This window comes from Zingiber officinale, chromosome 3B (assembly GCF_018446385.1).
Source record: "Zingiber officinale cultivar Zhangliang chromosome 3B, Zo_v1.1, whole genome shotgun sequence".
Taxonomy (NCBI): Eukaryota; Viridiplantae; Streptophyta; class Magnoliopsida; order Zingiberales; family Zingiberaceae; genus Zingiber; species Zingiber officinale.
The window spans coordinates 4,655,873-4,671,203 of NC_055991.1; the positions used below are offsets into that span (position 1 = coordinate 4,655,873).

General features: G+C 35.6%; 2 protein-coding genes across 2 annotated transcripts; both read left to right on the top strand.

The window, feature by feature from the left end:
* The first annotated feature begins 1,363 nt into the window (after positions 1-1,363).
* Positions 1,364-7,990, top strand: LOC122055608. Its single transcript, XM_042617118.1, has 10 exons — positions 1,364-1,946; positions 2,101-2,238; positions 4,297-4,485; positions 6,005-6,142; positions 6,241-6,362; positions 6,449-6,581; positions 6,656-6,782; positions 6,868-6,947; positions 7,031-7,162; positions 7,388-7,990. Exons 1-10 carry the CDS (start codon positions 1,503-1,505, stop codon positions 7,634-7,636), a joined length of 1,752 nt encoding a protein of 583 aa, XP_042473052.1. The 5' UTR covers positions 1,364-1,502; the 3' UTR covers positions 7,637-7,990.
* Positions 7,991-9,670: 1,680 nt separating this feature from the next.
* LOC121968030 (NAC domain-containing protein 100-like) lies at positions 9,671-11,156 on the top strand. Its single transcript, XM_042518551.1, has 3 exons — positions 9,671-9,909; positions 9,990-10,261; positions 10,358-11,156. The coding sequence occupies exons 1-3, from the start codon at positions 9,759-9,761 to the stop codon at positions 10,874-10,876; spliced, it is 942 nt and encodes a 313-aa protein (XP_042374485.1). The 5' UTR covers positions 9,671-9,758; the 3' UTR covers positions 10,877-11,156.
* Positions 11,157-15,331: the final 4,175 nt, after the last annotated feature.

A 15,331-nucleotide genomic window follows, 5' to 3' on the forward strand; every position in this document is an offset into this window, starting at 1 on the left:
TTCAAATGTCTAGCTTTCTGCAAATTACAGTGGTAATGCATAATTTTGAGTTAATGTTTTCATTTGAAGGAATTGTAAAACTATTCAATTCTGAAATATGGTTGCAAGAAGGTTGTGTAATTTTTAAAAAGTACATGTGTTCAATGTTGAAATCATTGTGTTATGACTTAATACTTATGAAAGGAATTGGGTAGGCTCTTAATTGTTGGCATCATTCTATCCAATCATTACGTTATTGTTATTATTACATAATGAATACTTTGCAGGGGTCCCAACTGAAAGTGAGAGTTAGTAGGCATTATGAATAATTTACTTTTCATTGGATTACTTTATGATAATGATTCTCTGATATTATAGATCAGATATATATAGATATGGAGCTCATTTTTTTCTTAGAAAAGGGTATAGCTGAATGTGGGTTGAAGTGAAACTCTCATCATTCAGTAGAGAATTATTTTGGGAGTGAAACCAAAGCTCTCTCTCATGCTTGGCTTTGGCTCTGTTGTCTCTCTTTATCAGTTGTTTTAGATAGCTTAGGCTATCTTTTCCTGAAAATTTGTTTATGCTAAATATTTTCCTTAGTACCCTTTAGATTTTTCAATTCTTTCTCACCATTTGATTTCAGTTTTTTTTAAAAAAAATCTAGTCAATTCAATTGTCAGCTAACTTAAAAAATGAGTAAAATCTGAGAGGAATGAAACTAATCCATTTGAAACAGTTAGCATGTTGACAATTAAAACATTTGAAAATTTACAGAATTAAAACTTTATATAAATATAAATAAATATATGTCAGGATGAGGGTGACTTACTAAGAATGAATAAAAAAAAATATTTAATTTTTAACTTGTAAAAGGGGCTTTAAATACTAGTTATCAGATCCATCCACCAATTAATATGACTTGTCGGATCCAATTTATTACTTCTAACCGTTAACAAGTTTTAAAGGCTTTTTAAAATAATAATAATAATAATAGTAATAGCAATATATTAAAACATTATTATTTCAATAATTAATCACTTTATAAAATTAGGCATTATAATAATAAATACGATTTTTAACAATTAGATTAGTGCTATATATATCAACAAGACCAAGTGGGACCCGCAAATTTCATCCTAATCCGATAGATTAGTAAAATATATCTGCAATTATATAAAGAATAGGATAAAATAAAGGTTTGGATTTTGTTTAAAAAAAATAATCAGATTTTATTTTGTTTTATTTTACAAGGCAGAAATAAGGGGGCGTTTGGTTCTTTATAATCAGATTTTATTTTGTTTTATTTTACAAGGCAGAAATAAGCTCATAATCCCTGCCCGTTCCCTTCGCACGCGGTCTACGGCGCCCGCGTCGGCTCCAATTAGAAGGGCCCGGTCGAAGAGGAAGCGGAGGGCCTCACTTTTCTTTTCCTCTTTTCTCTGTCTCTCTTCCTCTTGCTATATATAAATAACCTCAGGTCCATCGGCCATCGCCCATTTTTCCGTTGTAGCTCTCTGCCCATGGAAGACACCCTCGATTCCTCGCTCCTCCTTCACGACGGAGGCGGCGCCGTCGCGAGCCACGGATGGCAGAAAGTCACTTACTCCAAGCGCAAGCGCAAGCCTCAACCCCAGGCTGACCCCGATCGCCCCAGCCTCGCCAACGGTCTCCCCGATCGCTCCCACGTCTTTGACTCCGTCGAGCAGAAGGCCCGCGAGCGGCGTCACGCCATCGAGGCCGCGGCGGCCGCTGCCGAGGCCGTTGATTTGCCCAGATCGAGGCCTGCGCTGGCCTCCTCGGAGGAGGACGACGATGACGAAGGAGCCGCCAAATCCCAGGAGAACAGTGCGCCTGCGCCGAAGAAGGAGAAGCCGAAGAAGGTTAAGAAGCCTAAGGTCACGGTCGATGAGGCTGCCGCCAAGATCGATGCCACCGATCTTGCTACGTTTCTCGCCGAGATTTCGGTGAGAACTAGATCTGTGCAAATTTTGGAATCTTGATAATTTTTGACGGTCTGTTTTCTTTTAAACAAATTAACTAAAGGTCGAATCTTTATTATGTTTTGGAAAGGAGGAAAGTAAAAAAAAAAAATCCTTTTGACCTTCTTTGTCTTTTCAGACAACTTACGAATCGCAGCAGGATATTCAACTGATGAGATTTGCGGATTTTTTCGCACGTTCATTTGCTTCTGTTAATGCATCGCAATTCCCTTGGTTCAAGATCTTCAAAGAATCACCTGTGGAGAAAATCATTGATGTAAGTTTGTTCTGCCACCTATCAATTTTCCTTTTCAGCTATCCTATCAATCCGTACAAAAGATTTGTTTGGTGTTCTGGTAATTGGTTTTGTTTTATTTAGATGGAAAACCAGAATATTTTGGTTTATATTATGGTCAGGACAATTCATTACCTGACACATTTCCAGAAAATAGAGAATGCCATTAGCTTGGTTCACATTCTCAAATTCTGTTGCTGATGATCACATGCAATGACTGACTTTGTTCTGCACTTTCTAGGTGCTATTAGAAAAGAACACTGATTGACTGACTTTACAATTCTTGAAATGGAACTTTAAAGCTTCCATTGTTTTGCGGTTTTGTTGCAGTTTTACTTGCTTCATGATTAATTTCTCCTAAATAGACTTGTATCTATTATTGTGATCGGTAATGCATGAATTTATCTACGGGGATCTGTGTATGCAATTATCATATCAACAAATACTCTTAACAGTATTGAAATTTGTTAATTTTTATCTTGACATTGTTTTTATAAAACTTGAGAAGTTTATTTTTATATGAACCTCCCACAAGTAGGATGCACAGGTATTTAAGGGAGAAAAACCTTTTCCCAGGAACCTATTTATTTTTGTTTAAATAAAAGAGAACCACCAGAGCCAAATCTCTAACTAATCAACTCTGACCTTCCAACCTGTTCTTCCCTTATTTTATACCCTAAGTGGCCTTTTGTGCAAACCCATGTCTGTTTTCTATCACTAACTTTAATGAGTTGGTTGGCTCTTATTTCCTGTTCTCAAGCTTGATACGCAGGAAAATGTAAAACGAGATGCAGAAAGTATCTTAGGCATTAAATTTGATACACTTGTCAAAGGTCAGATCCAACTGGTTGAATTTTTAAGCATCATTCTAACTCATTAGACCAAAATATGTAAATTGATTCTTTTCATAGTAGCTTCATCTTTTGGGAGATTTGATTATTGGCTATAAATTGAAATCATTAAGATTAAAGATTGAGATCTGTTTTCTCAATTATTTCCCCTTGGTCACTGTCCTATTGCTTCTACTATTGTTTTTAGTCTATTAGGAAGGCTTATTAATGGTAACTTAACTATTCAGTTCGTATCCAAATTGACCACGAAGTGGTTGTAAAACCATAGCCAGACTTGTGATATCATAGGTAAACTTGATCTTTTTTTTACCAGCTTCCTTTTCCAATTAGTCATCATTCAGCAAACCTCTAGCACGACTCAATTCAAAGCTAATTTTATAGGAAATACATAAAGCTTAGATCTTAGTGGCTTTGCATCATGATGTGCCACATTTATCAATTTTTTTCTTACCAGGTTATATCCTTTTCCAGTAAGTTATCATTCAGTCAAATGGTACAACTTAGATCAAAAACTTATCTTGTAGGCAATATGTGAGGCTTAGACATTAGTGGCTCCACATCATGATGTCCCATTTCTCCTGCCTCATTTATCAATAGAATTTTCCAATGTTTCCTTCAAGCCTAGAATTAGGTTCAATTTGATAAACATTGTTACAACATGGTCCGAAGGGAGAACTAATCCTATCAATTTGAAAGGATGTAGCACAGCAATGTTTACATGTCTTTGGTTGGAGAACCATCAAATTTTGAGGCCAGCTTGTTGCATTTTGTTTTTTAAATGATAATGAATGCGGTTGAAAGCGTCACAAAAGTATATGCTGTTCCCAAATTATTTGATAATTCAAACATGGGACTAGAATCTATAAACAATATTTCTGATTCTGTGCTTATAACCCAGTTTGATCTCCTTTCTATTCCATTTCTGACTCATCTTCCTTTTTCTCTATTCTTGTCTTGGTAATGATGGCATAGTCTTAGTGTAAACTCCATTTTCATTAGATCTTTTATTTTATTTTATTTTATTTTTGTGTTGGTACGTTAAAGCCTATGACGGATGAGATATTATCCTGCCCGATACTTTTTTTCGAACTGTCTTCAAATGTTAGTATTTGATCATGATGTTTTGCCATTATAATTCATAACTTTTCAGTCAGTTGACATCTAATTTAATTCCATTACTTTGGCACAGGTTCCTTTAAGCCATATACCTGAATCTGTTTACAAGATTTCAGTTGATTGGCTTGCACTGAAATCCCCTGAAGCTTTGACTGATTTTGTTTTATGGTGCCTTGATGGCATCCTTTCTGACTTGGCGAGTCAGCTACCTGCAGTTAAGGGCTCAAAAAAATCCGTTCAGCCAACTACACCAAAGGCTCTGGTAATATTCAGCTACATTTTTCCTTCTTCTTTCCTCTTGTTCCATACATATGCTGGCAGAACATGGATGGATGTGATGGTCCACAAAATAGATGATCCATGAGTACACTACTTATTTATGAACTAACCAGCTTATGTCCCACCTACATGGATTGCCAATCTCATTAAATGAGTTTCTAAGTGTGACTATTATATGTAATCAACTTTGAATTTGGTCTCTCAGCCAGAGCACCAATTTTCTATATGAGAGCTAAGGGGGTAGGTAGTAAAGCTGGTCATCATATTGAGAGATGATCAAATTCTTGGCGTGTACTTATCTCACGCTAAGAAAAATTGTGAGCTTTGTCTGCTAGGATGCTTGAGAAGAGTCACATCATAATTGAAGTTACTTGAATATATAGTAGTAAATACATGGATTGTTTTGGTTGAGGCAAAAAATGAGTACAGATACTATATCTTTATATGAATGATCGTGTTCAGTGTTTTGATGTTGTACTTCATTAGTCATGTTGCCTACATCTAACTTAACAATGTTGCCTGACATATTTTTCGTTGACAATAAAATAAAGTGTCATTTTACCAAGATTTTTCATAATCCTATAATATTTCTTAATAATAATACTAATGTGACTTATAACTTTGTTTGGTAGTTTGGTGTTTGGCTGGTCGTTAAGGGACAAAAATTTTGTATAGATTTTATGACAACTATTTTGTTCTTACTGATAAAAGTTTCTTAATGGGAAGGGAATGCAATATGAATATTTTGGCTATCAGAACATGTGATTCTCTTGCAGCATCTTACTTAAGGATGTGGTTATTAGAACTATCTTGTTGTATAATTGTGTAGTATTCTTGCTTTTGTTGAGCAGATTGCACCTCTCTCATGTGTTTCTTTATTTCCTTCTAAATGTGTATATTTTTCTGATATCTACATCCAAAAATATTGGAATGCTATCAAATATATAAAACATGTCGTAGAAAAAATAATTAAAATATTGATAATTGATTGAATTGAAAGCCAATTCATACATGTTAAAAAATTAAAGGAGGAAATTGTTAGTTTGAATCGTTTTATTACTATTTCCATACTAAAGAACTCTCTAATGGCATATATGCAAGATTTTAAGTTTGACAATGGTATATTTCAAAACTAAAATTTGGGGTGGTGAATATGGAAACATAGTGTTTGTTTGTAGGGACATATATGCAAGTTTGCCTTCGGAGTTTACATAGTTTTAATTAGCAACTGGTATGGAGAATCATGATTCTGTATCTTTTATGCACTAGCTTTTAACAGTAAGGCATAATAGTTTTTGTTCAATCATGAGATAAAAGTAAAACTGCATGCCATACTGGGAGTGTTAATTGCCACTTGCATTTAACTTTCCTGATTTTTTTCCAGAGTTTTCAACTGAATTGTATATTTTTATATGTTGCTATTGTGACTTCGACTGAATTCTTGCAATGGCCATGATGTTATAGCTTTAATTAAACATTATGATGTGCAATGAAACCTGCAGGCTGCTATATTTGTTGTGCTAGCAATGACCTTGAGACGGAAGCCTGACATACTTATAAATCTTTTGCCCAAACTAAGAGACGATCCAGCATATCAAGGACAAGAAAAACTACCCATTGTCATCTGGATCACTGCCCAGGTAAGTTGTTAGCTCCAGGATTGCTTGCTCATCTAAGAGGAAGCTACCATCCACCACGACCACTGCAGTTAAGCTGAGGATATGTCTTCTTGTGATAGGCTTCTCAAGGAGATCTGATTGTCGGCATGTACATCTGGTCGCATTTCCTATTTCCTGTAGTTTGTGGAAAATCAAATGTGAACCCACAGTCTAGGGACTTGGTGCTGCAATTGCTCGAAAGGTGTGCCATGAGGCAATGCTGATACTCTTATCCTTTTGTTTCTATTTATTGCTTTAGTCAAAAGCTACTTTCTGGCTTTATTTCAGGATTCTCTCTGGACCGAAAGCTCGAACTATTCTGTTAAATGGTGCTGTTCGGAAGGGGGAACGCATAGTACCACCTGCTGTACTTGATCTACTCATGCGGGCGACTTTTCCTGCTTCTACAGCTCGAGTCAAGGTTTGCCTATTTCCATGGAAGATCTCCATATAGCATAAAATTTTACGATGAGTTCCTAATATATCTTTCTGCAGGCAACTGAAAGATTTGAGACGTTTTATCCTACTCTAAAAGAGTTGGCTCTTACTGGTTCTGGTACCAAAACCACAAAGCAAGCATCACAACAGCTTTTGCCTTTTGCCATCCAAGCGATTCAAGAAAGTATAATTGACATGTTGCATTATTATGTGTCCTAGGCTGATGTTTTCATAGTATGACTGTACTTTAACATGGAACTTATATACAGATAATTCCGAGCTAACAAAGGAAGCTACGGATTTGTTCATCTGGTGTTTGACTCAGAATGCTGAGTGCTATAAACAGTGGGTGAGTTGTTATTCAAACGTGCTATTTATAGCTTTTATTATTTTGTAAACCTTTCTAACTGCTTTAACTGTTGTATCATGAAGGAAAAACTCTATTTAGAGAATGTTGATGCAACAATTATTGTTCTTCGGAAACTCTCCACTGAGTGGCGAAATTACTCGGCCAAAATTTCCCCCGACACTCTCAAAGTAACACTTAAGCATTTGAGGGCTAAAGTAAGTGTAGCTACTATCAAATATTTCTAATTTTCTTGTCCAAATTCAGTCATTAGAAGCTCACGGTTTTTGGATTTCCATCCTTGGCATCTATCGTGTGCATGATATGATAAATTTACTTATTTGTTACACTTGTATCTGGATGTGGTCAGGTTTAGTTGCACAGTGTTTTTGAAAATTTAGTTGTTGATCAGAATCTTTTTCTTCTTATTTTCTCTATCAAAGAATGAAGATGCCCTGTCAAGAAACACAGACCCCAGCCAAGTAGCATCCATCAAAGAAGCTGACAAGTACTGCAAGACAATTTTGATGAAGTTAACACGTAATTTTGGCTGCATGAAGGGTAGTGTTTTGGTGCTTGTGTTGGGAATTGGACTCTTTTTCACTCTTTCACCGAATGCCGAGTTAATCAACTGGGAGAACATCAATTGGGAGAAATTTCAGGTGTTGTTCAGTTCTCTCCAATCCTCTTAGAACAACATGGAGTTTAACCAAATTTTACCAACAAAGGAGATAGGTCAAGAAAGGATATGATGGCGCTAAATTCAAAGATAATAATAAGTTTGGTTTTTCACCTCGGCTAGATAACTATCTGAAATTGCTCTGGTGTTCGTCGTTGCGGCAAGCTGCTCCTTTTATCTCTTCGAAGGTCTAGTTTAGTTGTGGCTTTATAGAGACTAAAGTTTGTGTATCTTTTCTTTTTGAACTAAACATTAAGCATGAAACTTTGTTTTGTTAATCATGCTTTTAATTTGCCTGATGCTAAGAGTATGCTTTGCCTGTCCTGAATGTTTTAAATTGATAGTCTGAGTTTGCGGATTGACTTAATTATCTAGCTGAAGATCTCACAATTGCATTAGGAGGCAGTCACTCATCACCATGCCCCACTGAGAAGATTTCAATAGACCTTTTATTAAAATCTTATTGATGATCCATTTCTCAAAAATAATAATTTTCTAAAATAGGTCTCATATGATTTTCTTATCAAAATGATATGATTTACTCATCACCGTGTACCACTGAGAAGATTTTATAGACCTTTTATTAAAATCTTTCAAAAATAATAAACTTCTAAAACAAAACTCTCTTATGATTTTCTTATCAAAATGATATGATTAAAACCATCAAGTATAATCAAGAAACTCGCTTTTACTAAATTATTAGCATAACTTGTAATAATGAGCAAATTTTTTCTTCTCATAAAAAAAAAATTCATCCATAGAGAGTGAGATTTTTTTGTTTTTTTTTATTATCAGACATTCAGATCTTACAATCAGACTAATTCTAGGATAGAGGGTCTGATTTCACATTCCGTCCATTTAATAAATTCAGGAAGCATGATACTTTTATATGGTCTCTTACCACTACACCAAACCTATGTAAGAATTGACTTAAGAAATACACCCTATCTTTTAAGTGAATCAATCACTAGGTGATTATATCTATTGACTATATCTTTAAGTACTATCATCTTAATAATTAAGTTTTAATTTAGATTTATACTATTTTGAAATATACTTTTTATAATAAAAATAATATAAAATCATGTTAGGAGGATTTGTTTAAATTTTTTTAAAGTAAAAAAAAACTATACTATTCTAGTGTAAAAATATGAATTAGATTGGTCGAGCCGAGCAGGCTAGCCACTTGCAAGCCCAAACTGAATGATTCGTTGGATGCTCAAATCAATTGACCTCTCGATCCTGACTTAGTCAAATCACATCCGATCAAATCACATTGATGTTTAAAATCATCTTGTGTTTGCTATTATTGCTCGAGGTGAGACTTTTCGTGAGCAAAGTTAATACCCATGATAATTCTACTAATACGATGATAAGTTACTCTATGTAGTTAATTAAGTTCGAGCATCGCTTGGATTAGTTGATGTTTATACTAGAAATTGTGATGAAAAAAATAATAAAGCTTAAGGTTTATAAAATATATATGTTTCTTGTTTTGTGTTGATTACTTGTTTAATTTTCAATATATATATATATATATATATATATATATATATATATTTTCTTAAATCCCACAAGTTAAGTAGAGCATCACCAAGGCAAAAAGTTAAAGATTAATAGCTGTGTCCCACTGTGCTAAGAGCAAGGATGCCACTCCATTAAATTCCTACATCAATTCTCAACAAAACATGATCACAGTAGAGAAATGCACACATGATATATATCATACTAGAAAGCAAAGTCCTGATCATTCTCCCTAACATTTATACATGTGGTTGGTTGAAATGGTTAGGGTTGGCAGGAAAGAGGCAAATAACTTAATCACACAGTACACCAAGTGATCACTCTCACACCTCTCCAATTAATTACACACCCCAACAAGGCCTCCAACTATCTCATGTCAATATCATACTGCCTTAATTGTAGATTTCATCAACCCAAACTTGTCATCAAATTCAACCTCACCATCTTTTTCCCAAAGTTGTTAGGATTTAGCAGCATTCAGCTTCTCCATATATGCTCGCTAGCTCCCTTGCCATGACTAAAACCCTAATTAAGTTCTCATGCATAAATGCATGCTAGCTCTTGATCTCACGATCACTCATTAGTCTCAGTTCATCAAGGTGGGTGGTGCAATGGAGGATCTTCCTCCGGGGTTTCGATTCCACCCGACCGACGAAGAACTCATCACCTACTATCTAATAAGGAAGGTGACTGAGTTCGGCTTCATCACGCGAGCCATTGCCGATGTCGATCTCAACAAATCCGAGCCTTGGGACTTGCCAGGCACGTATATATATACTAAGCATGTTGTATATTCTTCCGAAGACAAAATTACTTACTTGCATGGAGTTATCATCATGTAGGGAAGGCAAGCATGGGAGTGAAAGAGTGGTATTTCTTCAGCATCAAGGACCGAAAGTACCCGACCGGATTCCGAACCAACCGAGCCACCGCGGCCGGCTACTGGAAGACCACAGGCAAAGACAAGGAGATCTACCAAAACGGAGGGACCCTAGTCGGCATGAAGAAAACTCTAGTGTTTTACAAGGGGAGGGCTCCCAAGGGCGAGAAGACAAGTTGGGTGATGCATGAGTACAGACTCCAAACCAATTTGCCCTTGTACAGACCAATGAAGGTATATAACCCTAACCTAATCAATGGAACAGTAGTCTTGCACTTGTTTGATGTCAATTTAAAGACACTTGTAGTCCTCTGGCCTATTATTGAACAGGAGGAGTGGGTCGTGTGTAGGGTTTTCAAGAAGAACAACATGGCGAAGAATCCACAGCCAGACTCCCCGGCATTGCTCGGCTCTCCCTACAGCAGTGCCATGTCGATAAACGAGCTCGGAGAAGTCGATGTCTCGGTTTTGCAGGACCTCGTCAGCTCGTCGAGCTCCAACCCTACTGTGCAATTGCAAACGGGTTATGATCCGATCAACGTGCACAACAAAGTGGACGTGAACGCGTACTTGAGCTGGGTCATGGCTAGCCAGGCCAATGGTGGGCTGCAGCCTTCACTTCCATGGGGAGCAACAGGGCTGGAGTTCACCCCAAACCCTGCAATTGTATCAGCATTAGCACCGCAACCGGAAGCCGATCTGAACTCTTTCGCGGCGCAAGGCGGCGGTCTACTCGGAAACAGCTTGAGGTTGAGCTTCCCTGGTGTTGCTTCATCAGGAGGTTTGGATTGCGCACAGCAACAGCAAGTGCAGTTAGTGAACCAGGAAACACTTTGGAGAGCACATTAATTACTGCTATATATGAAGTATAAGAAAGTAAATGTGGGAATATGTTCTTGATAGTTTATATATAGCCAAAATTTGTGGGGGAAAAAACAAGTCTTATACGTTCTAGGTCTGTATCTGTATGCTTTTAACTATAAGGTAAACATCTTTGTAAGGTGAGTTATTACAGATTGATCGTATGTGAATGTGGTGAGAGAGGAAATGAATTGATGCAGTCAAAAGTTGAAGGAAGAGTAACCATAATGTGCTATTCCCTAGTAATTAAATGTATTAATAATGCAGTACGAAAACAAAAACAATGTCTCTGTGTTTTTTTAATGGAGAATTGCAATTGAATGCACACGATGGTTATGGATCCGATGCATATGTAGTTCTGATCTCTTCTGTTTTTTTTTTTCTTAAAAAAAAAAGGGAGTGGGAATTTAAAAGGACATGGTGGTGTTACAATAACATGTTCTCTGGAAAAAAAAAATTAATGATGCACGTTGAAGGTTTAAATTATGAATTTGGTTGGCTTCTCACGTGAAACTACACGTGAAAGGTATTAATTATATATATTTTTGGGGGGAAAAATTAAAAAGCAATTTTTTTTATTGAAATTCTTGAAAGAGGGTTCTTTTTATATAATGGCAAGGAAAAAACTAAAAGAGATGTATTGATAAGGAAAAATAAAAAAGATGTATTGAAAATGAAAAAAGTCTGCACGTTGATAAAGAAATCGAGCTTATAAATAGGTTTTTACATAGTAACTTTTTAAATTTTATCTCCTATATAGTAGAATCAATATATAAGAATTAAATAGTTAGATATTTAAAGATTCGGACAAATTAAGAATGACTAACACCTAAAGACTTGAATAAAGTAAGAATGACTAAAACTTTCAATAAATAAAATATTTTAAATCTTAACACTCTCTCTTAGACTGAAATATGAAGAAGTCAGTTTAAAAGAAAAGTAGCAGTGCGTGAACAAACTCCAAGTAGACCACACAACTTTACAAATGTAGCCAACTTGAGTGACTTGGTCTGTATATTTGTAACTTGATCTTCACTTCGACAATAAACCAGTTTGATTGTTCTATCATTGTTGAGATCTCTTAAAAAATAATACTTCACATCAATATGTTTTCTTCTGCCATGTAGCATAGGATTTTTAGAGAGTTTGATTGTTGAGTCGTTGTCATAAAAAACTGTAGTAGCTTCAACTTGTTTGAATTGAAGCTCTTCAAGAATTCTTCTCACTCAGATAGCTTGACAAGCACAAGTTATTGCAGCAATAAATTCAGCTTCTGTAGTTGACAAGGAGACAATTGGTTGCTTCTTAAAAGACCATGATATGACCCCTGTGCCCAACATAAAAACATACCTTGAAGCGCTTCTTCTATCATCTTGATCTCCTACATAATCACTGTCAGTAAATCCGAATAACTCTAACTTTTCACCCTTCTTGAAGAATAACCCAAAAACTTTAGTTTCTTGTAAGTAACGAAGGATTCTCTTGGCAGCTAACAAATGTATTTCTGTTGGATTTTTCATATATCTGCTTATTAAACTCACAGAATACATTATGTCTGGCCTTGTCGCAGTTACATACATTAAACTACCAACAATTTGTTTGTAAATTGTACTATCCACCTTCTTCCCTTCATGATCGTTGTTTAGTTTCAAGCCAAACTTAGTTGCAGTGCTTACAAGATTGCAATCCTTCATTTGAAACTTATCTAAAATTTCTCGCACATACTTCTTTTGAGAAATAAAGATTCCATTAGTTGATTGCACTACTTATATAATGCATCATACCAAGATAAGACATTTCAAATTCAACCATCATAGATTTCTTGAATTCTTTAAACATGATATCATCAGTTCCAATAAATATAAGATCATCTACATATAAGCGGACAATGAGCAATTTTCCTTTTTCTCCAATTTTAACAAAAAGTGTGTGTTCATATGGAGATTTGTGAAAGCCTTCTTTAAGAAAATATGCCTCAATGCGACTATACCAAGCTCGTGGAGCTTATTTTAATCCATAAAGGACTTTCTTTAATCTATATACTTTATGCTCATTTCCGATCTTAATATGACCAAGGGGATGTTCAACAAATACCTGTTCCTCTAAGTTTCCATTCAAGAACGTCGATTTGACATCTAGCTAGTAAATAGACCATGAGTTATGTGCCGCTAATGTGATCACCAATTTGATTGTGTCATGTCTTGCAACGGGAGCAAAAACTTCTGTATAATCGATTCCATATTCTTGCTTATATCCCTTAGCTACTAAACGCGCCTTATATTTGTCAACTTCACCATTTTCTTTTAGCTTTGTTTTGAAGACCCATTTTACACCAATGGTTTTGTGCCATTTCGGAAGATCAGTCAACTCCCAAGTATCATTTCTTTCATTGACTTCAATTTCATCATTCATCGCCTTACACTATTTTGCATCTTTGACGACATTTTTAAAAGTTGTAGGATCACAATATGAAAATAAGGTAAAATGAGTGATTAGATCTTCAATTTCTGTTAGCTCATAGTCTTCCATCCATGCAGGCCTTCTTCAAATCCGACGAAGATATTGAATTGTTGTATTAGTAGCTTCTGCTATTGTTGGTAAAATTTCAATAGTTGTTGGGAAAATTTCAACAGGTTGAACTATCTTCTGATGAATTTTCAGGCGTAGAGACTGCTGCTGTTGGCTTTCTTTTAGAATCATTGTCAAAAAGAGTTTGAGTAGGTTGCTGCATATTCCAATCCCAATAGTTTTCCTCATCAAAGACAACATCTCGGTTAGTCACAATCTTCTTGGTTTGTCGATTAAATAATTTATATGCTTTGGATATTTTCAGGCGTAGAGACGACTGATGTTGGCTTTCTTTCATAATTATTGTCAAAAAGAGCTTGAGTAGGTTGTTGTATATTCCAATCCCAATAGTTTTCCTCATCAAAGACAACATCTCGACTGGTCACAATCTTCTTGGTTTATGGATTAAATAATTTATATGCTTTGGATACTTCACTAACACCAAGAAAGACACACTTTTTCCCCTTATCATCAAGTTTCTTCCTTTTCTCATCTCGGATATGTGCATAAGCAATGCAGCTAAAAATTTTAAAATGATCTACGATTGATTTCCTTCCACTCCAAGCTTCCTCTGGTGTCATATTGGAATAGAAAGTGTAGGACTTCTGTTCAAGATATGAATACTCCAATTTACTGCTTCAGGCCAAAAAGTTTTTGGAATTCTCCCTTTTGTCAACAAGCTTCCCACCATATTGAGGATAGTTCTGTTTTTCCTCTTTGATATACCATTTTATTGGGGGTGTAAAAGCAGTTGTCAGCTCTCTTCAAATGCCATGAACTTCACAAAAAACTTCAAATTTGTTTGAGTAATATTCTCCACCACGATCTGTTTGGAGGGTCTTAATGGTGTTTCCTGTTTCATTTTCTACACGAGTCTTGAAGCTTTGAAATGCACAAAATGCTTCTGATTTTTCTTGTAAAAAATAAACCCAAGTTTTTCAAGTATAATCATCAATGAAGGTAATTAAATATCTTTTACCTCCATTAGAACATGGTGTTATCAAGCCGCATATATCAGAATGAATTAGCTCCAAAACATCTTTTGCTCGTAATGACTTCCCTTGAGGAAATTGAGAACGATGTTGTTTGCCAACAACACATTCTTCACAAATTTAGGAAGGAATACTAATTTGAGGAAGACTTGTCACCATATTTTTCCGCTGGAGGATCTTCAATCCGCCAAAACTCAAGTGACCATAATGAAAATGTCACAACCAAGAAGGCTCTTTTACTTCAGCCACCAAACAAGATTGCACACTTATAATCTTCAATGAAAACAACCTGTTTGAGTTCATTAGTACAACAATAATGGTTCCTCTAGTGAGATCATAAATCTCACAAACAACCTTTTGAATAGTGATTACATAAACCTTTTCTTGTAATTGACCAGCACTTAACATATTACTTTTCAAGTTAGGAATGTAAACGACATTAGAAATTGTTTCTACAGAACCATTCTTGGTTCTTATCAGAATGAAAGCCTTCATTTAAATAAGAAAAATAAAACTTACTTCCACACATGTGGTTACTGCAGCCCGTATTCACATACCAAACATCAGACTCAGGTTCCTAATTAGCTTGAACAGTCATTAACAAAGTTTCCACTTCTTGCTTTTTGACAAAATTCGTTTGCGCTTCCTTTTCTTTGTCTTCAGGTAGCTTAGTATAACATTCAGAACGATAGTGTCCAAATTTATGACATCTAAAACACTCTACCTTTGATTTGTCAAAATGTTGATCTTGTCGAAAATGACCATCATTGGCTTCGAAATACCTGCTGTTACCTCGATCTCCCCTTCCTCTACCTCTACCTCTACCTCTACCCCTTCCTCTAGAGTTTGAGAAATGAGTAGAGATAGAAGTCTTTAAAGCTCA

What these genes read in the sequence shown, in the direction of transcription:
- LOC122055608 (XM_042617118.1), top strand. Translation starts at nt 1,503, where the DNA reads ATGGAAGACACCCTCGATTCCTCGCTCCTCCTTCACGACGGAGGCGGC. An exon ending in CGTTTCTCGCCGAGATTTCG is followed by an intron (nt 1,947 to 2,100) that starts GTGAGAACTAGA and finishes TTGTCTTTTCAG; the next exon opens with ACAACTTACGAATCGCAGCA. An exon ending in CTGTGGAGAAAATCATTGAT is followed by an intron (nt 2,239 to 4,296) that starts GTAAGTTTGTTC and finishes ACTTTGGCACAG; the next exon opens with GTTCCTTTAAGCCATATACC.
- LOC121968030 (XM_042518551.1), top strand. Translation starts at nt 9,759, where the DNA reads ATGGAGGATCTTCCTCCGGGGTTTCGATTCCACCCGACCGACGAAGAA. An exon ending in CGAGCCTTGGGACTTGCCAG is followed by an intron (nt 9,910 to 9,989) that starts GCACGTATATAT and finishes ATCATCATGTAG; the next exon opens with GGAAGGCAAGCATGGGAGTG. An exon ending in CCTTGTACAGACCAATGAAG is followed by an intron (nt 10,262 to 10,357) that starts GTATATAACCCT and finishes ATTATTGAACAG; the next exon opens with GAGGAGTGGGTCGTGTGTAG.